This window comes from Pteropus alecto, unplaced genomic scaffold, assembly GCF_000325575.1.
Source record: "Pteropus alecto unplaced genomic scaffold, ASM32557v1 scaffold125, whole genome shotgun sequence".
Taxonomy (NCBI): domain Eukaryota; kingdom Metazoa; phylum Chordata; class Mammalia; order Chiroptera; family Pteropodidae; genus Pteropus; species Pteropus alecto.
The window spans coordinates 8,719,161-8,738,903 of record NW_006436888.1 but is presented as its reverse complement, the minus strand read 5'-3'; the positions used below and the strand labels follow the sequence as shown (position 1 = coordinate 8,738,903).

The 19,743-nt window shown below is 56.0% G+C and overlaps 2 protein-coding genes across 2 annotated transcripts in view; one reads left to right on the top strand and one right to left on the bottom strand.

Annotated features, from left to right (window-relative positions):
* The first annotated feature begins 222 nt into the window (after positions 1-222).
* RNF207 (ring finger protein 207) lies at positions 223-12,857 on the top strand. The gene is given in 18 exon segments (XM_025048536.1): positions 223-657; positions 1,350-1,482; positions 2,613-2,757; positions 2,844-2,925; positions 3,001-3,076; positions 3,162-3,287; positions 3,720-3,766; positions 4,030-4,102; positions 4,192-4,260; positions 4,687-4,755; positions 4,833-4,930; positions 5,547-5,733; positions 5,884-6,069; positions 6,341-6,392; positions 6,716-6,833; positions 10,446-10,526; positions 11,445-11,473; positions 11,476-12,857. Coding segments are annotated over 18 exon segments (1,812 nt in total). The 5' UTR covers positions 223-466; the 3' UTR covers positions 11,526-12,857.
* A 1,513-nt stretch (positions 12,858-14,370) lies between these two features.
* The window catches only part of ICMT (isoprenylcysteine carboxyl methyltransferase), an 8,954-nt gene continuing 3,581 nt past the window's right edge, over positions 14,371-19,743 (bottom strand). The window contains exons 3-5 of the mRNA XM_015591333.2: positions 19,135-19,304; positions 18,153-18,370; positions 14,371-16,131 (exon numbers count right to left, since the gene is read on the bottom strand). Coding sequence (XP_015446819.2) covers positions 15,949-16,131; positions 18,153-18,370; positions 19,135-19,304 — 571 coding nt within the window. The 3' untranslated portion in view covers positions 14,371-15,948. The remainder of the gene's footprint in view (positions 16,132-18,152; positions 18,371-19,134; positions 19,305-19,743) is intronic.

The window sequence follows — 19,743 nt, the reverse complement described above, 5'->3', positions numbered from 1 at the left end:
TGCCTCTCCTCCTCCCGGACTGGGCATGGAGTGGCCGTGGCGGTGGCCTTGACCGGAACAAGGGAGCAGAGCGGTAGTCCCGGCCCTCGCCGTGAGGCGGCGGACAATCTGGAGCTGGTGGACAAGAGCACCTCTCCTGAGCAACCCGGCCGGCCCAGCGCGGAAGGAGTGTCGCTTGCGGATCACCCAGAGGACACCGAGAGGGGAATTCCTGGGGTGGGAGTGAGGGTTGGTGGGAGAGGTGGAGGAAGGGGTTGGCTGGCCACCGAGAAGGAAGCTTTGTCGGGTCCAGCGGCCTGACCTTTTAGGGCCACCGCGCGGGTGCGGGAGAGGTGGGGATAGAGCCCCGGGCCGGCCCCTCCGCACGCCTCCCCTGCCCGGCGCTCCGAAACCCGCCCGGGTACCTTGCTGCTCCCAGCTCTGCGACCGCTGGGCGCCTTGGCGCCGTCCTGCGCTGTCCTTGCAGATGTCGGGAGCTATCTTCGCGCCCCTGGAGGGTCCAGACGCCGTGGACGCCGCGAGCGGCCACCCACTCGTGTGCCCGCTGTGCCACGCCCAGTACGAACGCCCTTGCCTGCTCGACTGCTTCCACCACTTCTGCGCCGGCTGCCTGCGCGGCCGCGCCGCGGATGGCCGTCTAGCCTGCCCGCTGTGCCAGTGAGTGCCTGGAAGCCCCCACGGTCCCCCTCCCTGGGACGGGAGCCTGGCTCTGCCTGGGCAGGGACCCAGGTGCAGGGAGGGCAAGGCTCTGACTCCCAGCGCGGACTGGGAGAGGCCCCACCCAGCCGGAACCTCTCCGCTGGAGAATGCGCGCGCTCCCGCCCATTTTCCAGGTCAGGTTAACTGAGGCCTAGGATTACTGGCCCAAGGCCTCCCACAGAAAGTTAGGGACAGGGGCGGGGCTAGGGCACTGTCATGTCGGGACTTAGTGCTAATGGAGTACCTGACCTCAGCGCAGCGTCAGGATGCTCTTGGTAACTCACTTGGTTGGTCCCTGAAGTCTTAGGTCAACATTAGCAGATGATGTAGGATCAAGTTGTGGGGGGAAGGGCGGGGAGGCGTGGCTGTAATTGTGCCCAGTGCAATGAGAAGGGCTTGAGGAAAGGCTTCTGCCTTATCACCCCAGGTCGCCAACCCCATGACCTCCCAGGATTCACCCAGGAGTGGACTGGGGGAGGGACAGGGTGAGAGTGAGCACTGGCTGAGATATTTATAGCAGATGCCAGTACCTAAGCACTCCATCCCCCACCCACCCTATATTTAGCCCCAGCCTGGAATGTGGGGGGGCAGGAGCAGACAGGGAGCCCCGGAGAAGGGGCATCTGGATCTTGGCTGCAGCTTCTCCGCAGACACCAGACGGTGGTGAAGGGCCCCAGCGGGCTCCCGCCAGTGGACCGGCTGCTGCAGTTCCTCGTGGACAGCTCCGGGGACGGCCTGGAGGTGGTGTGCTGTGCCAACTGTGACCTGGAGTGCAGCAAGCAGGCAGGGGCGCCCGGGGGGAGGCAAGGGTGCCAGGTCCCAGGGTCTAGGTGCTGGCAGAGTGTACCCAACATATCCTCAGAAGATTATCCATTAGTGGATCCTCCAACACCTCCCTAGCGCACCTGGATCCCAAAGGTGGCCATTTTACAGGTAGGGAGACTGAGTTCCAGAACGAGTGACTTGAGCGAATAGCCAGGTAGTGACAGAGGTTAAGGCCATTCGATTTGGGGAGAGCTCACTGGTCCCCAACTCAGAGTGGGCCTGCCCCTGAGGGTACGTAGGTAGCTCTGAGCTACTACCTATAGCCCTAGGGAAAGTGAGGACAGCGTGCTGTCGGGGAGGGATGACTCTGCCCGCTGAGTCTAGGAAAGACTAAGGAGCAGAGGCCAGGCTTCAGGCTGGGCTGCAAAGGGCACTCGGGACTCTGGCCTGTGGAGGTCGCATAGGAATTCCCAGTCCTGGGAGGATGGCCTTGCAGGAGCAGAAGCTTGGAGGTGCTGATCAAGAGCTAGGACATGTGTGACACAGCAGCACAGAGGTGCCCATCTGGAGGTAGGGGGAGCAGAGGAGGAAATGGCCTTGAATGTGAGAGTAAGGACTCGAGGTCTGTGCTTTCACAGCCGTTGCTGGGGTCAATGCCGTGGCTGCAGCCCATGCCCTGGGCTCTAAGCCCTGCGTCTGTCCCGGGGAAGGAAACCCCCAGGCCCCACTCCTTTTTCCCTCTCAGCCAAATTTAGCCTCCACGTGGCCAGGGTGGGCACTGCCGTTGGGCTACTGTTGAGGGTGCGGAGGGTGGCTTGAGAGGTCACACACACACACACACACACACGCACACATACTTATGGTTCCAGTAAAATGTTTTGCAAATGCAGTTTCTGCCCTCCTCCCAACCCCATGTAATTGCCTCCCCAAGCGCATTCCGGTTCCCGCCCGTTACTGCCCCGCTCACCTGCTCTCTGAGCCTCCGTGTTCTCTTCTGTAAGCTGGGCGCTTAGAGCGTCAGGATGACATGGAAAGGCTGCACTGAGCCGCATCCCTGCCACAGGCGGTGACCGACCAGCTCGGTGACACCGGGGAGACGGTCGGTGGGTGCCGGTGGCGGTGGGACTGAGCCTACACTGGGCCCGCAGGACCCGGAGACCATGTACTACTGCAACACGTGCGGGCAGCCGCTGTGCGCGCGCTGCCGCGACGAGACGCACCGGGCACGCATGTTCGCGAGCCACGAAATCGTGGCCCTGGGCCAGCGCAGCCGCGACGTGCTCCCCAAGTGCAGTGAGTGCGGCGTGGCGACCGGCCGGGGGTAGGGAGTGGGGACAGAGCGGGACACTGCCCCAGCCCTCACCGCCGCCCTTCTGCAGCTCTGCACGCCGAGGCCTACATCATGTTCTCCACTGACAAGAAGTCGCTGCTGTGCATCCGCTGCTTCCGGGACATGCAGGGGTGGGTACAGGGAGCTGGAGGCGAGAGGGCGCGGGGTGCGGCGCGGAGCCGGGCTCACCTGCAGGCTCCCCGCAGGGAGAGCCGGGCCCACTGCGTGGACCTCGAGTCGGCCTATGTGCAGGGCTGCGAGCGGCTGGAGCAGGCGGTGCTGGTGAGCGCGGGGTGCCCTGCACGCCCCGGCAGGGGCAGGGTTGGGGACGCGCGCGCCCAGGAGGCTGACGCCGCCTCTTCCCCAGGCTGTGAAGGCCCTGCAGACCGCCACACGGGAGGCCATCACGCTGCTGCAGGCCATGGTGGAGGAGGTGCGCCGCAGCGCTGCGGAGGAGGAGGCGGCCATCCATGCCCTGTTCAGCAGCATGCAGGTGCGTGGTGGGCGGACGGGACGGCCATAGGCTGAGCATCCTTATCAGCCGTGACTCGCTGCCTGCGACATGGGGCAGGCCCCCTCAGGGCCCGCCTGGAGTTTCCAGCGCAGCGGGGCCGCAGGCATTGAACTGCTTTCCAGGAATTAATCACAGTTGCCAGGAGAGTTCCAGAAGGGAAGCCAGGGCCTACCCTAGCTTGTGCTGGTGGTGGGGTTGGTCAGGGAGGACTTCCCCCAGGAGGTGGCGTTTAAGGTGAGGACACTGGGACTCTCAGGCAGCGGGATGCAGGAAGGCAGGCCTCAGGCTCAGGCAGCTGGGCCAGCAGGTTGGGCAGATGGCCAGTGTGTGACTGAGGCCCAGGGTAGCGGCAGAGCACTGGGAGGTGGCGGGGCTGGGCATGCCCAGTCAGTAGCAGACTGTCCCTCCCAGGACAGGCTGGCAGAGAGGAAAGCCGTGCTGCTGCGGGCCGTGCAGAGGTGAGTGGGCTCTCCATCCCTGCCCCCTGGCCTCCTTCCACACACCTGGCTCAGGGCCTGGGACTGGACAGGCCCCGCCCCACCCTGGGGAGCAAAACATCCCGGTGTCCGCCGGGTGAGGAAGGCAAGGAGGTTCAGGGCACGGGAGGGTGGCAGGGAAGGGCACACAAAGCTGGCGGGGCGACGGCATTGCCCCATCCTGAGGTCCCTGGGGCGGTGAGCCGCCCTCCCCTTGGAAATGAGGCTGCCTGCCCTTCCCCCAGCCAGTATGAGGAGAAGGACAAGGCCTTCAAGGAGCAGCTCTCCCAACTGGCCGCTCTGCTGCCCACCCTGCAGGTAAGGGGAGCTGGGGCTGCGGTGCTGGGCACCCTGGCCCAGAGGGCCCCCTGCCCCCAGCCAGGTGCTGAGCGGTGGCCTTCCCACAGGTTCACCTCGTCATCTGCTCCTCCTTCCTCAGCTTGGCCAACAAGGCGGAGTTCCTGGATCTGGGCTATGTGAGTCCCCCAGCTCCTGCGGGGCCTTCCCCCCAACATGCCAGGACCCCACTGGGCACAACCCAGACTGCCAACTGGTGGCTGAACCAGGGGTCTCTGGGCTTACCTTCTTCCCCTCCTCCACACCATCATCTACAAGCCATTTAGGGGCCAGCTGAGTCCCTTTTAAGAGGACACTGAAGCCTGGAAGGGCGCATAAGCCTCTTCTCCCCCAAAGTGCAGTGTCTGCTGGAGTCCAGCCCCCCTCAACCTTTCCTGTGGGGGTTTGGGGGGGTGGTTCCAAGCCAGTCCCAGGGAAGGGTTGGAGCCTCCAACTGATACCAGGTAAGGTGCCAAAGAGACTTGCCCTCAGGGCCTCCCCCTCACTGTCACCACCCCCATCAGCCAGAGCACCGCCCTTACCCCCACCCCCCACCCCGGGCACAGGAGCTGATCGAGAGACTGCAGGGCATCGCCACGCGGCCGCATCGCCTCCGGCCGGCGCAGAGCAGCAAGGTGCGCGGGCGCCGGGTGGGCCGGGGGCGGGGGCTGCGGAGTCTGGAGGCCGCCTCACGACTTGTCCCCCTGTCCAGATCGCCAGCGACCACCGCGCCGAGTTCGCACGCTGCCTGGAGCCGCTGCTTCTGCTGGGGCCGCGCTGGGCGGCGGGAGCCGGGGGCGGCACCAACACGTGAGCAGCAAGGTCTGGGTCAGAGTGGGGAGGGCACTGGCGCGGTCCAGACAGGTGCGCTCTGCCCTTCCGGCTTGCTGAGCCCCCGCGCCAACAACGCCACGCGGGAGAGCGAGTGTGCCGGCTGGGGGGTAGAAGTCGGGGCCCCCCGGATCTGAAGCCCAGGATAAATCTGGCGTAGCATCTGGTCGGGGAGGATGGAGAGGACTCGGGGGCTTCGCCCAACCGCTGCTGCAGCCTCGAGGCCCTGGCCGGGGCCCCTAGGCACTGAAGGGAAGGGGCGGCTTGGGGCAGAGCCTGACTTCCACCCCAGACCCGGCAGGAGTTAGGGAAAATGTGCAGGCCAAGGCCCCAGTGAGTGAGGGTACACAGCGTCCTCTGGGGACCCACCCTGAAGGAGTCCTGATTGATTCTTTTCTGCACAGTGACATCGTCCTACAGTGCTGATGTCACCGGTCTTGGGTGCAGCCTTGCGTCAGGCTTTTTCAGAGCTCCCGTGGCGGTTTTGGGGTGCAGTCTGGGGTGAGGGGGCTGAGAGAGCACTAGAGGCTGGAGGAGGGGAAGGCCCGCCCACCCCCACTGCCCCCATCTGCACCCACACTGGCTCTCTCCCCAGGCTAGCAGGGGTCTCAGGCCCCAAGGTGCTGATGGGGCCCAGCTGCCCTTCCCCGGTGGGGAAGATGTTGGGGTCGCCGGTCCAAAAGCCCACCCTGCACCGGTCCATCAGCACCAAGGTGCTGCTGGCCGAGGGCGAGGACACACCCTTCACGGAGCATTGCCGCCACTACGAGGACTCCTACCGGGTGAGGGGAGCCGGGGACCTGCGGGCTGGGGAGGCACCCGCCCCTTCCCCTCCAAGGTCAGGGGCCACTCCGGAAGCCGGCCCTTCCGCGAGGCGGGGCGGTGACCCCGCCCGCCGGAACTACAAGCACTCGACGTGGTCTCTCACGCAGCACCTGCAGGCTGAGATGCAGAGCCTGAAGGACCAGGTGCAGGAGCTGCACCGGGACCTCACCAAGCACCACTCGCTCATCAAGGCGGAGATCATGGCAGACATCCTGCGCAAGTCCCTGCAGGTGGACGCAGAGATCGCCTCGGAGTACGCTTCCGTGGAGGGCATGAGAGCCGCCTTCCAGGAGGTAGCCCCGCCCCAGGCCCTAACTCCCCTCAGCCCACCTGTCAGCGTGCACTTGGGCTGCCTCAAGACAGGAAGGGGGAGAAAGAGGTCGTTGGCCCGTGCTCCATGAGGCCCTCGTGTGGTAGGCTTTGGAACCTGGGTCTTCCCTGCCTGGAACCAAGCTAGCCGGCTGGGGGTGCCATGTGGCTCTGAGTAGCTAGAGGACAGAAATGCCACCAATGGAAATTGCAGCTAACACCATATGTGACCGTCCAACTTACTTTCTCTTTCAGATGTGGGAGGAATCCTACCAGCGGGTGGCTAACGAGCAGGAGATTTATGAAGGTCCCAGGCAGCCACAGCTGAGTGCACCCCTGTCCTGGAGCTAACCCACATGCCAGCAGGAGCAGAAAGGCAGTTACCCACTAACCAGATATGAACCCCCACGCTCGTCCCCTTAGCCCTTCACTTTGCCTCACAGCTGCTAACTGGCCCCAAAACGATGCATCTGAGGTGAGGATTCAGTGAGTAGATTGCCCTCACGTCTTACCTTGCCATTTGATTAAAGAGCTAATTAGTGAATTAGTTGAGATACGTAGATGGTGTGAGGGTTGAGAGTAAGAATCTAAAGCCAACAAGACCCAACGCTCTGGCCTTGGTCCCTACAGCTCAGCTCCATGACCTTCTGCAGCTGAAGCAGGAAAATGCCTATCTGACCACCATCACCAAGCAGATCACGCCCTATGTCCGCTCCATTGCCAAGGTGAAGGAGCGGCTGGAGCCCAGGTGAGACCAGGGGGTGGCCCCAGGGGAGCCAAGACGCCTCAGAATTTGTGTGTGAAAGAGCCCATTCTTTTGGCAGTCAGTGGGCCAGGTCATAAGGGTCATTGGGACACCTGCTCAGACCAGGTGCTGGACAATTGCGAATACCTGGGGAGAGCAGGCTGCTCTGAGTTTCTGCTTCTAGGCACACAGGCTCCCACCTCCAGCCCTCAGGCGTTTGCAGCAGAAGACTCTTTGGGAGTGTAATCAGGGTCCTCAGCTGACCCGCACAGCGGAACACGGAGGCGAGAGCAGCACTTCCTCAGGGCACGGCTAAGTCCAGTCTAGACAAGAACCTGGACCAGGCCCTCAGTACCCCACACGGGCAACGAAAAATGTTCCAGTGGCAGAGGGATCTTGGTGGCAGGTCCTTGATGTGCCCCGTCTCTTGAGTCACTCCGCCCCAAGGGGGGCTGGTTGCCCCGTAGGTCTGGTGCACAGCAGTCAGCCCAGTCCCCCTCTGCCACCTTCCTGGGGACTCCATTTGCCTTGCTCCTACCAGATCTCCTGTTTCCTATATCCCATGTTGGCGAAGCCCATCCCCCAGTAACTCCTTGAAAAAGGGTCTATGTTTCGGACAGGCACGAAATGTCTATTCTGCGTTCACCTTTGACCGATGGTTTTGCTGGGTATGAAATCCTAGACTGAAATTCTAGGTTGGAGACGATTCTCCTTTGAAGGCATCGTTCTATTGTCCTCTAGCTTCCAAGGTTGTCTTTGAGAAATTGGAAGGCGTTCTGAGCTCTAATCCTTGCAGTGTGACCTACGGATTCTCTTTAGAAGCTTACGGAATCTTCTCTGCTCCCAGTGTTCTGAGATCTCACATTGGTGAGGGCCTTTTTCCATCCATGGGGTTGGATACTGGTGGGTCCTTTCAACCTGGAAATTCGCATCTTTCAGACTGGGCTATATTTGTTGAACTTGTTAACTTTTCCACGTCTCTGTCTGGCACTCTTGTTGGGGATCGGCCCTCACTGACATTCCCCTGACGGCGCTGTGTTCCGTCTCTGTCTTTTTGGTCTACTTTCTCTGGAGAGTTCCTCACTCACCTTCCAACCATTCTACTGAGTTCTTCATTTTCGAAGAAAACTCCCTAGAGCTTTTCGAAAAATAGTTAATTTCTAGTAGTTTTTTTTTGTTTTTTTTTTACTTTCCAAGACCTCTTTTTTCGGTGCCCGGTTCTTTCGACACAGCATTCTGTTGTTTCACAGTGTCTCACCTGAGCCCGACAGGTACTTTTTAAGTTTCTTCCCTTCAGTCTGTTTCCTCCAACTTACTTTTTGTTCGTTTAGGTTTCTGTCTTCCACGCCAAAGGCTTTCTTCAGACGTCGGGATAGCTTTGATTATCTGCTCGTTGGATGACGGGGAGCAGACCGGAAGCTCTGGGCGAGTGGGCGGTGCTTCGCTGCGAGGGGTCCGGGTGGGCGGGGCGTTCCTTCTGCTTTGTGTTCTTGAAGGCCCCAGTGTGTTTTAAGATTCTCTCCTTTCCTTCCTGGAAGGTGACCATATGGAGGACTTGTATGCACACCCGATTTTCTGGTTCTTAGTAGTTCTCACCTGTGGCTCATACCCTCAGAGACTAAACCTAGGACTCCTGTGGGGCGGGGGTGGGCAGCTGCTCCCGGGTAGGGGTCTGGACCATCACCTCTCTCATCATCTCAGACCCACCCTCCCTGTGGGTACCAGTTCCTGGGCCCTGAGAACCCTGCGCTGTGAACCAGGTGGGGCCTTAGCGTGTCCCGTGTGCACTTTGAACTTACAACTGAGGTTTCTCAGGCCTGCTCGGTTATCTACCGCTCGCCTCCGTCTCTCCGGCTTCCCGGAGCAGTTTTGGTCTTACCCTTTCCTGTTCTCAACCTGCAGAGATTTTTTCTCCCTCGATGTTTCGTCCCTTTTACTAGAGTCTCAGTGAGTTTGGGGAAGAAGAGAAATGAGAGTATGTGTGTGCGATTGCCACGTTAGTCCAGAACTGCCAGGTCACCTGTCGAGTGACTATGTCAACACCTCGCACAGAGAGGTTAAACTCGTCATGCCTTTTGCACAATTCTGATCAGATCTCTGTCTACCCGAGACTGGTTGCTGTGTTTCCTCATAAGCTGACGTTCAGAGTAGTTTATTCCAGACACTGATTCCATTTATAAAGTCTCAAAACCAGGCAGAACGCACCTCTGGTGTTCGCTCTTGGGTTGGTGGTTGATTATCCTGGGGGGTCTCTGGGTGGAGGTGACGTTCTGGGTGCTGTCTACCCAGCTTGTCCACGCTGTGTGCACATAGCAAGCCACACTCTTGTCATTTGCACGCTTGCCCTTCTGTGTGCTCTGCTCGGGTGAGAAGCTAGCTTCAGACAGTGTGCTCCCGCTCGCCTGCCAAGGGGCACACTGTCTCTGCGGGGACATGGCGGCTGCGGTCGGCTTCTGCAAAGAGCAAGGAGTTCGGGCTGCAGCCCGGCTCCAGCCCGGCTCCTGGAGGTTTGGGGCAAGGAAGGGGGCTGCCTCTAGCTCTCTTCACAGCACCACTTTCTGGGTGTCTGGAGCTGCCACCCCTGCTTCCTCCCCATCCCACGGCAACCCCACCCATGGGATCTGCTCCAGGTCCACCATCGCTAAGCTCCTTCCCTTGGCCTCTCGGCAGCACTCCTAAGTGGGACTTTGTCCGTCACCTTCGCCGTGCCCTTGCTTCTGAGACAGCCTACGCTCCGGGGTTCCCACCTGCCTCTCCAGCTGTTCCTTCTTAATCTCGGGCTGGCTCTGCCTCCTGGGCCCAATGCTCAAATGCCAGTTTTCCTTCGGGTTCAGTCCAGGCTTCTTCTCATTCTGCACCCTCTCCTTAAGGGGCTTCACGCAGTCCACTGGCTTAACCCCCCATGGCAATGCAGAGGACCCCAGTCCCCGTGTCCGGCACAGGCCCTCCCTCATCTCCAACCATCCCTTCGTGGGCTCTCTGCTTGGATGGCTCACAGCCACGTCACATCCCACAGTGGCTAGCAGAACTTGATTACTGCGCCGCCCCCACCCCTCGCAATCGTGCTGTTCCTGTTTGACTTCAGTAAATGACATCAGTCACCCACGTGATCAAGTAAACAGCCTGGAGGACATCCTAGAGTCATTTCTTCCCTTCATTCCCACGTCCAACCCATTCCCAACTTCTGTTGACTGTTTCGATCCGCTTGCTTTGTCTCCACTGCCACCCCCAATCCAAGAGACCATCTTCCACCCGCTCTCCCCAGCCCTCCAGCATGTCACACAGCCTGTGTTCCTTTTAAAGCCTAGACTTCTGATCACAAATCACCCTATTCAAAGCAGGTCTCCAGTCACCGTCCTTCCCCATCACCTGGCCCCTCCCTGCCCCCTCCCAATCTTGGCATGTCTCCCAACCAGAGTATAGGTTCTGTGAGAGCAGGGCCTGGCCCCTCACTTCCTACCTACCTCAGCCCTGGCCCCCCAGGAAGCATTTGAGGACCAAAGCCCTTGAGTGTTTGCTTAAGTTTGATTTCCGGGCAAAGAGTGAGCTTCAGGACGCACGGTGGGCTGGCTCTGCCGCCTTCCAGGTGCCCAGGATCCGCCCACTCCCGCGCAGGTTCCAGGCGCCCGTGGATGAAGAGTCACAGCATCTACAGAATGCGCACGATGACAGCACGGACGGCGAGACCCAGGCCAGGTAGAGCGTCTTTCCAGCCTGAGCAGGCAAACGGTTCAAGCTCAGAGACAAATGTGGACGAGAAAGACAGAGCCCAGGCTTCCGTTCCCGTTTGGTCCCAGCGTGCCGCTGACAGCCTCAGTGTGTAAAATACACAGAGACGTCCATAATCAGGAGGGTGACTTCAAACAAGTGACTTCATGCATGACACATGTGACTTTGATACACACGGCCCACATTCACAGCCATCATTGGCATGGCTGCGGCCTGCGCCGCTGACCACTGAGAGCTTCCAGCTCTGCAGACTGGCCCCCAGGCACTTACACCACGTGACACAAATGCACTTCAATGAGAAAAGGCGACCGCGGGTTATTTCTGTATGAGAGCATTTCTATAGCTTGGAGCCGCAGTGTTTGCCAAAATACTTGCCAGAGGGAGAAAAGAATGCGCAGTAACAGACGCGTCACTGTCACAAGCCAGTCTTCCAGCATTTCACTCAATAAAATGTGTTAGTCACGGGGCAGAGAGCAAAGCCACACACAGAGCTGGAAGAGCCTAGCGGGCGTGGGCAGGTGTGCTGCTGTGGCTGGGGACAGGGCATAAACTAGCCCACCCACCACGGGCACCACGGGCTCATTTAGCTCAGATGCTTCGGTGGAGGGGGGTGTCAACTCAAAGCTGCTTATCAGCACAAGCCGCTGAAATAGCCCGAACAGCTGATGTCTACAACACTAAACATCATCAGACACAAGAGGGCAAGCCTTTAGGAGACCATATGGTTCTCGTGGTCAGCCAGTGCCTTCCAGAAAGGCCTTCCGTTCCGAAAGCCTTGGCCGGGGCGGGGTTTGGTGCTGGCACGTGGCGAGGTGGGCGTCGCTAGGCAGAAGAGCCCATGTTCAAGAATCCCTTTGGGAATGATCCAGTGAGTGTCATGAGGAGAGAGAAGGCCTCAGAGCTGAGAGGGAGCAGCGGACTCTAGGCAGCCTCCCAGGAGAGCCTCCACTGAACAAAGACCCTTAGGGACCCAAATCAAAATCTGGAGGCGATGCCCCACCCCGTGGAGGGAGCGCCCAAATTAACCAATGGGGCTGGTCCCAGGGGTTTGGGAATTTGCAATATGCATATGGAGACCCGGACCTTCAGAAGGAAAAGGTTGTCGCCATCATGGTCATTTTCTAAAGAGTGATCATTTTTGTCTGCAGCAAAACCCGGAAACCCTCTGAAGGCCTTCCCGACGGAGCTTCTGGCTTGGGCTAAGTTTCTTTTCCCATGTTGGCAAGGCACGAAGTCTTGGTCATCATCGCAGCAGCAAGGGATGACATCCCCGTCCACGTGGACAATGTTGACTGAGTAACGCCAGCCTGGAGCCCCTCACTCATCCGGTGTCTCCCTAGTGCCTGATGACCTACTGCCCACGAGGGCCTGCGGCTCTGAATTTACTAATGAGGCTCCATCCACCACTGTGATGCGTCCACCCTGCCTCAGAGGAATCCGGCTTCTCCTGAATCACTGCCCCACTATTACCTGGGTGCCACTGGAAAGTTCCATCCAGTTATCTGAACACTGACTCAGCAAAAAGCAAAATCCTGTGCGCCAGCTTTTCACCCTTCACGGCAAAGGCTGAGCTCAAAAAGCAAAAGCAGACCCAGGAGAAGGACAAGCACCCAGCAGCAGCGTGCATGGCGGGGGACGGTCCCCATCACAGCTTCTCCACTAGTTTTCCAGGCTGCTGTCATGCTCCTGGGTTCACCTTGTCATGACAGCACGATTCAGAAGTTTTGCTCTAATAGTCCATCCTTACACAGGACCCTGTTAATCAAGTGGAACTTAATATGATGCTTTTTAAAAAGACCTAAATGACCTAAAATTTAAAGTTTTGGAGGCATAATAATGCCCAGAGCCATATTTTAAGCAAATGTCCATCCTGATTCGGGGGTTCAAACAGCAGGTGGCTTGGACGTGTCAGGTGGGTGTGCATGTCAATGCACTGAGGCATCGCACCTCCACCAGCGCCCCTGCAGCTGCCACCCCAGGGCGTTGACGTTCGCAAGCCAGAGCATCGCGGACTTCCGCGGCAGCCAGGAGAGTGGGTAAGACCGCCTTTGCAAACTGGTTAGGGGTGGGCGTTCGGAACTGAATCGAGTAGGCAAAACACCTCTGGTTTTACGTTGTACATTCGGACATTTCTTAGCTGGAAGGGACGTGACCTTTGTACTTCTGCATCCCAAACAATCACACTGTCATTCATAGTGAAATCAAGTACAGTTTTATTTAAGAATCGGAAAGAATATCAGTATCTGTGAAAGAAAATCTAATTTAAAATATTTAAATAAACATTTCTGCATGTAAAAAGAGTAGAATAATTACTCCATTAAATTACTCTCCTAGCTACGGGCAGCTTCCCAGAGCCAGCGCTCAGGGCCCCTCCTGGCAGCCAGTTTTCCAGGCCCAGGACGCTGCTGTCAAGCTTTCGTAGCAGGGGACAGAGCAAGCCTCTCCCACCACGCCCGCGAGGCTGAGGCTGCCTCGCCCCACCATGTCACTAGAGAAGCAAAAATGGTGGGAGATCACAGCTATCTAAGGCAGTAAGAAAGTGCAGAGAAGGGACAGTGGTTTCCTGTACCTCTTACCGAGGGCCCACCACCACCACGAGCTGTGCCGAGACCCTACTGAGCCTAATCTGTTAATGCAATGTATAGGTTTGGGAATATTTCCCCCATCACGTCATCGCCCAGAACGGTAAATGGATGGAAGCGCTGAATCGAGTTTACTCTTAGGCTCCAGAAGTTCGCGCCAACGCGGGGCGGTGGGACTGTGCTTTTGCTTTCTGCCAGGCTCACCCCTCTCCCGTAAACTGCCATTCTCAGCGCAGCCTGCAGTTCTTGGTAAAATGTTTCATTTTACGCAGCTTCCAAGTAGCTTTGTTCCATGCAGTGCCTGTGTTCCACTTAAGATTTTCCACTTTAAAACCCACAATGGAAAACAAAATCTCCTGACAGTTTCTTAATTTGAGGGAACTGGAGACATGGCCTTAACCTGAAAAGCTTTCGGGAATACCCAGAAAGCCTGCGCCTCATTAACCTGATTCTTTGTGTGCAGTCACTGCTAAATTTATACAGTTAAAAATATTCTGAAGGTCTCAGTACTAGATGAAAGTCAATCGCTTGCCAAACCCTGTCCCTAAATAGTTCATCTTTTATCCCTAAGTAATTGCCCACTTCTGCCCAGGGATTACAAAGCTGGGTGTGAATGTTCTCACTGCACCCACAGAACTGCTCTTTAAAGCAGAGTATGTCAAGCCTCAGGTGGCATAAGGGCAGCGTCTCACTGGAAAGCACCAAGGCCTACCTTCTGAGCTCCTGGCCCAGCAGAAAAGTGGAGGCCAGTGCCTCTGACTTCCCACCCACAAAGCTAGAGCTGGCCATCATCGGCTGCTCTCCAGCTACTAAAAAGACAACTTCACAGCCCAGAAGTGTCACTAAAGCTGGGTCCAAGCCCACTCGATGCAACAAGAAAGCAGCCTTCCTCAAGGGTCTGGGGATGGCTGCCATCCCCCAACCACCCCTCCACTCTGCAGTCCTACTGAGTGGCATTTACTTCGCTAAGCATGGTCTGGAGACCACACTTAGAACTGATCCAACTTGAGTTCGCAAAGTGCGTGCTGACGTCCCACCGGGGAGCGACGTCCCAGGGAAGCTGCTGCCAGGGATCCGGCATCAGTGGCCATGGCCACCTGACCGTACCGCCCTTCTTAGGGCCACTGGTCAGGTCTCCAGTTTCTCACGCCAGCGAGTGTCACAGCAGTAATCGACAAACCCGAAAACCTCTTTGGTATACTTAACAAAGAAGAATTACTTAGGCCATGAAATCTAGAAATCAGTACTATTTTGAGTCGGTAAAATGCTCTTTTGAACACGCATTTCCAGTATCTGGTACAGGTAACCAAACGTCCATGTTCGTGTAACTCGTATGCGGTATGCATTCCACTCACGTCATCTCTCTCATCTAAGCATCGAAAACGTTTGACGTCGTCGTTCTAAGTCTTCACGACACCCTTGTGAGGTAGGTGGTATCGACCCCATCCTACAGATGGGGGGTCTAGGCACAGAAAGGGAAAGTGGCTGCTCAAAAGCTGCGTGGCGTGGCAGAGCTGTGCCCGGCCAGGGGCCACCACCGCCATCGCGTTCACACGTCCTCGGTGCCACTGCAGAACTGCACGGAAGGGTCTCACACTGAGACCAAGTTCCCATCCAGTCCAGGATAAGCGAGGGTCTTCGGAGTGTGTATGTTTGACTCATAAAGCCAACTATTCTCCCCAAACTTGAAAAACAAAAATATGACTGAATCTCAGTTGGGATAAGTTGCTCTAGTTCAGACTTTCACGAGTCTAGTTCAGACTTTCAACCTGCTTGAATTTTGTAGTGTGTGCTCCCCTTTGGAAGACAGTTTGAAATAGCATTAGGGACGATGAAGTTTTGAGAACAAAACATAGAAATCGATAGTTAATAGATTTAAATCAAAACACAAAACTATAGGCTATGATAAAATATGAATAAAATCCCAAGAAAATGGAGAGCAGTATTTGTCAGCATTTAACGCCTTGCACAGGGGTGATCCGTGAGCATTTCTTAGGATAAAGGACAAATGACACACTTTGACATGCCTGTCACTGATAACAGCCCCTTCTTGGAAGACAAGCAGGAGCCAGGACCCCAGAAAATCCACAGGGGCCCATGGTCTCCCGGGCCTGGGGTACCGTGGTCACACAAAGCTGCTTGGCCCAACTGTCTGCGTGTCGGTGCTTCCTTTCTGCCAAATAAAGGTTGGAGTCCCCTTTGAATTTATACTGCTACTTATAAAAAATAGATATGTAAATACGGTTAAATATATGAAGAGCCAAAGTGCCTTATAAGGGAGTGTCTTTAAAACTGTAGAGATGCTCATGCACTGACAGACAGGAACGAGGGGGTTAAAGCTCTGCTGCTTTTGTTTCTCAGTTAAAGATTCTGAATGTATTTCTAACACTAAAAGCACTGATGCCCACACCCGCCTCCTACTGAAGAAGCCTTACTCAGAGTAATGAGTCCACCTCTCCCAAGGGGTCCTGGTTATAGCCTAAATACGCTGTGGCCTTGAAGGGACAGTACGTGGCCTGGGTTCGCACCGGGGCACGTCTGGAGGGCACTGCTGAATATTGCTGTTATTTGTTCCTTGTCCATCTTGAACCCACACCCCGTCTTGATTCAGCCCCAAGACAGACTGCTCTGGGAAGTCGGGGGGGCCGTTGGTCCTCAGCCCTTCTGACCATCTGGTCCTGAGCGATATTCCAGAAGAGTAATTGAGGAATTGAAAATGGTTAAGAAAATCTGTTCCGCAGAGTGGCCGACCAGAGGTCGTTCTGTCCTGGGCTGCGTGCGGCGGGAGGCGCCCGACCCCTGGGGTGTCATAGCCCCACCTTGACCCCGTTTATAAAAGGCAGGCCCGTGGGCACCCGCTTCTTATACTCCAGGTACTCCTCGCCAAAGAAGTGAATCAGCGAGATCTCCTCCTCTTCTGTTCGATCGCGGAAGAATCGCCACACTGTCAGAGCGTAGCCGACGCCACAGATGGGGTTGCACAGCATCACCTGACGGGGAACACGAAGTTGACCAGGGTCAGAGGGACCGCCACTGTGAACCTGAGCGCCATCTGCTCGTCAAACACCCACAGGGGGCTTCCCGCCAAGGGGCCACGAGGCTGGGAAACGAGTAGGGTCTGCGGGCCGCGGCCAGGGAGCCATGACGGGAAATCGCACTGTCACTTTTCCATTGGCAAGAAACCCTCGTCACTGCGGCTTCTTTTCACACCCCTTTCACACACTCGTCTCCCCCCCCCACCCCCCCATCCCGTGCCTGAGAGTATCTATTAAAAGGAAAGACTAAGCTCCCGGACATCAACCCTCAAGTCAGGGGGCGACAGCTACCCCTCCTCCCACCCCCACTAATTAACGCGGTGCACACTGCCTTCCCGCATGGCTCCCAGCCCGTCGCCTGCCTGTCCCACCTCACGCCTGCCTGGCCCCCTGCCTCCAGCCCCACAGCCCACCCATGTCCCCTGCTGCCAACTGAGCTTCTAAAATCACTCATCAAATCGCCCCAGGGCACTAAGGGGCCTGACCCGGCCACCCTTGGCCCACCCTGGCTCCCACTGCAGCAGCGTCCCCTTTGTCTGCCTCTCTGTCTGCCTCGTTCTCCCTACTCCTGTGGTCTCGTCGCTTTTGGGAACTGACCAAGGGCCTAACAGTCCCTCCAGGCCAAGAGCATCACCCAGCTCTCAGGGAACTGCCATGCTGCCCGGAGAGCCCACCACCCACCTCTGCCCTCTGGATGTGTATCTCCTCCAAGTGCGAGACGTCCCGAGAGCCAGGCACATGCCCTCAACTTCTCATTCTCGTCACTGTACAGTTCCCAGCACACGCTCGGCCCTTTACAACCAAGGCGCCATGCAGCACCCACGGCGGATGGGAGGTGCTGCTGCCGCCCCACCTAACTCGTGAGGAAAGGGAGGCCAACCAGTAAATGCCAGAGCCACGGCTGGCCTGGTCAGCGAGCCCGGGCCTGTGCCCGCGCGCGGGGCAGGCACGCGCAGCCTCTCGGCTCCTCGGCCGCGGGCCACGACCTGCTACTGAGCCCCGGAACCCATCTGTGTGTTATAAACAGCATCACAGACCGTAATAAGATCGAAACCGGATTGCCCTGTACACACTGAGGGTGTCATTCGTTCCGGGAAAGACTTGCTCCGTTTTCACACATACGTGTGTGCTGGGTCAAAGTGTGAAAAGATGTATGGTCAAGTATAAAAACTCTAAAATTAGTCCTTAGGTGTACAGTTAACATTTATGCAAATTACATGACTCGACTATAACTGATTGGTTCCCAAGGAATATGATTGTTAATGCGGGGGTCTTAAGTTTCAGAAATGCAAGTTTTCCTGGAGATGCTGTGCAGTGACCTGCCCCTGCTACACCACTGGGGCCACTAGAGTCCCCACAGACCATGCACGCAGGATAGAATGCCAGCGGGTCCAGATTGAATTTTCTCAAAGAGGTGGTGAGTTTTCTAAACTCTATTCACATTCTCTGGCCAAGTCCTCCCCGGACCAAGACAACAAGGCTCAGTCTGCAGCCTGAGAGGGAGCAAACCTCTGTAGCTCAGGTTAAGCCTAATACATGACCTTGGCCTCATCAACAGCAGCTTCTAATGAAAATCGGCTAAGCTGCCACTCGAATGGCAGCGCCATCTCTGTCCTCACTCCACTGGGGTGCTCCAGATCGAAGGTAAAGAGGCAGAGAAGGGGTATGGCAGTTGGGGTGACAGCACTCAGTCACGAAGAGCTTACACATTTAGGACGCCCAGATTTTTAAGTACGTGGTAAAAAATGTTAAGGACTTTTTTTACATTTGGACTTGTATTTAGCTATCGGTTGCAACGTGACAGGGAGCACACACACCTATTTAAGGAGAACCAAAGACCTTGTGAACACACTGAAACCTGCTGAATGGTGCACTTTGAAATGGTGGGTTTTATGGTACATGAATTATATGTCACTTAAAAAATGTAGAAAAGAAAAAAAGATTAAAGGAGACCAGTGTCAAAGCTGATACTATACCTGGGTTCCGATACTCCAGTAAAACCACCCAACGTAAGAAGGATGCCGGAACCAGGCGTACACTCCACTTGTCACTAGAGTATGGCTTTCTGATTTTTCATTCTGCACCACGTGGTTGAAATTGGAACCAGCTGTGAACATTGCTGCTTTCCTCAGACATTCTCCAAAGACCACCATCAGCAGGCCTGTGGCACTGAGCCAGGTGATCTGCTTCAGCTCTGCAGGAGACATGGGGACAAATGGGAAGTGAAGACACGGGACTGTTGGGTTTCCCCTCTGGATGCTTAAAATTAACCTATTTTTCCAAAGATAGGAACAGTTGAAACCATGCCAGTGGGCAATTAGCACTTGCCATTACATTAAAATTTAAGTATAAGCATAATACATTCCCCTGAGCTGCGCTGTCCATCCATTTAAAGTGCCAATAACCCAATTACAGCGCCATGGCACACAGCTGATGGGCTCTCATTCCATGTCCTCTGCCACGTGCTCCTGTCCTCCCCTTGGAGACAAGGACAGCTAAGTGAAACAGAGAAGGACCCAGTGTTTCCCACCTTGGCCCCTTACTGAATCCTGGGAACTACACCATTTGATTTAATTTGTTGTGGAAAGTTCGACTCAAGAGTAGGTTCCGGACACAGAGGCTTTTGCTACTACAATCTTCATATGGAATGTCTCGAGTCACAGAAAACGAAGAGATCCAAATCTCATCTGACTGTAAAATTAGGATTACAGCTAGCAAAGGCAGGAACTTCCTATCAGATGACGTACTACATTATGCAAGGCTTAGAACAGAAGGTCAACCTGTCCTCGATTCGAAATCCAGAAGCGGGATTCACAAGCCCGTCCTTTATAAAGAGCTTAGTGAGGATAGAGGTCTGGGGAAAGTCACTCGGGGAGATTAGAACTGAGAGGTGAACCCACATCACTGTCCTCAGCCCACGTGGAAGCCACCCACCTCCCCTCCAAAGGGCACACTGACCTGGCCAGAAGATGTTTTCAAGTGTGAACTCTATCCAAGAAGAAAGAGCAGCTACTGTGTACTCCAGACTGTGATTCAGGAGAAAGGAATCCAAGGACAGACTCTTGGGATTATTGACTGCTGTGACTAAGTATTCAGAATAGTGGAACAGCGACAGGGAGCACATATACCTATTTAAAACAAAAAGAAAGAGAGGTAAGTTGGAGCAAGGGAATCAAGTTAGCTATAAGTCAAAGTACGGATATGGGTCTGTGGAACTGTCCCTGAATTCTATCATGAGGTCCTGTTGTCACCTGTCTGAGAGTGGACCTCAGGCACCCACATGTAGCATTACTCTCTCGGGTTTCCAGAAACTGGGGTTTTAAAGAGGCTACACTTTTGAATATCATAGGCAAAAAACAAACACAAGTTAGGAAGGCATTATGGGCCCTTCAGCCTTTTAAAAATGACTCTACACACAGTAAAACGTGAAAAAGGGGAATCGCAAAATACGGTAGTGATGTATGTTAAAAACAAAAATTCAAAAAACTGAAATTATCTCAGCGACAAAGGATTAGATGGCTCACAGTGTTGATAATAGGAGATAAAGCTTTTTATCTTGAAGCTGCT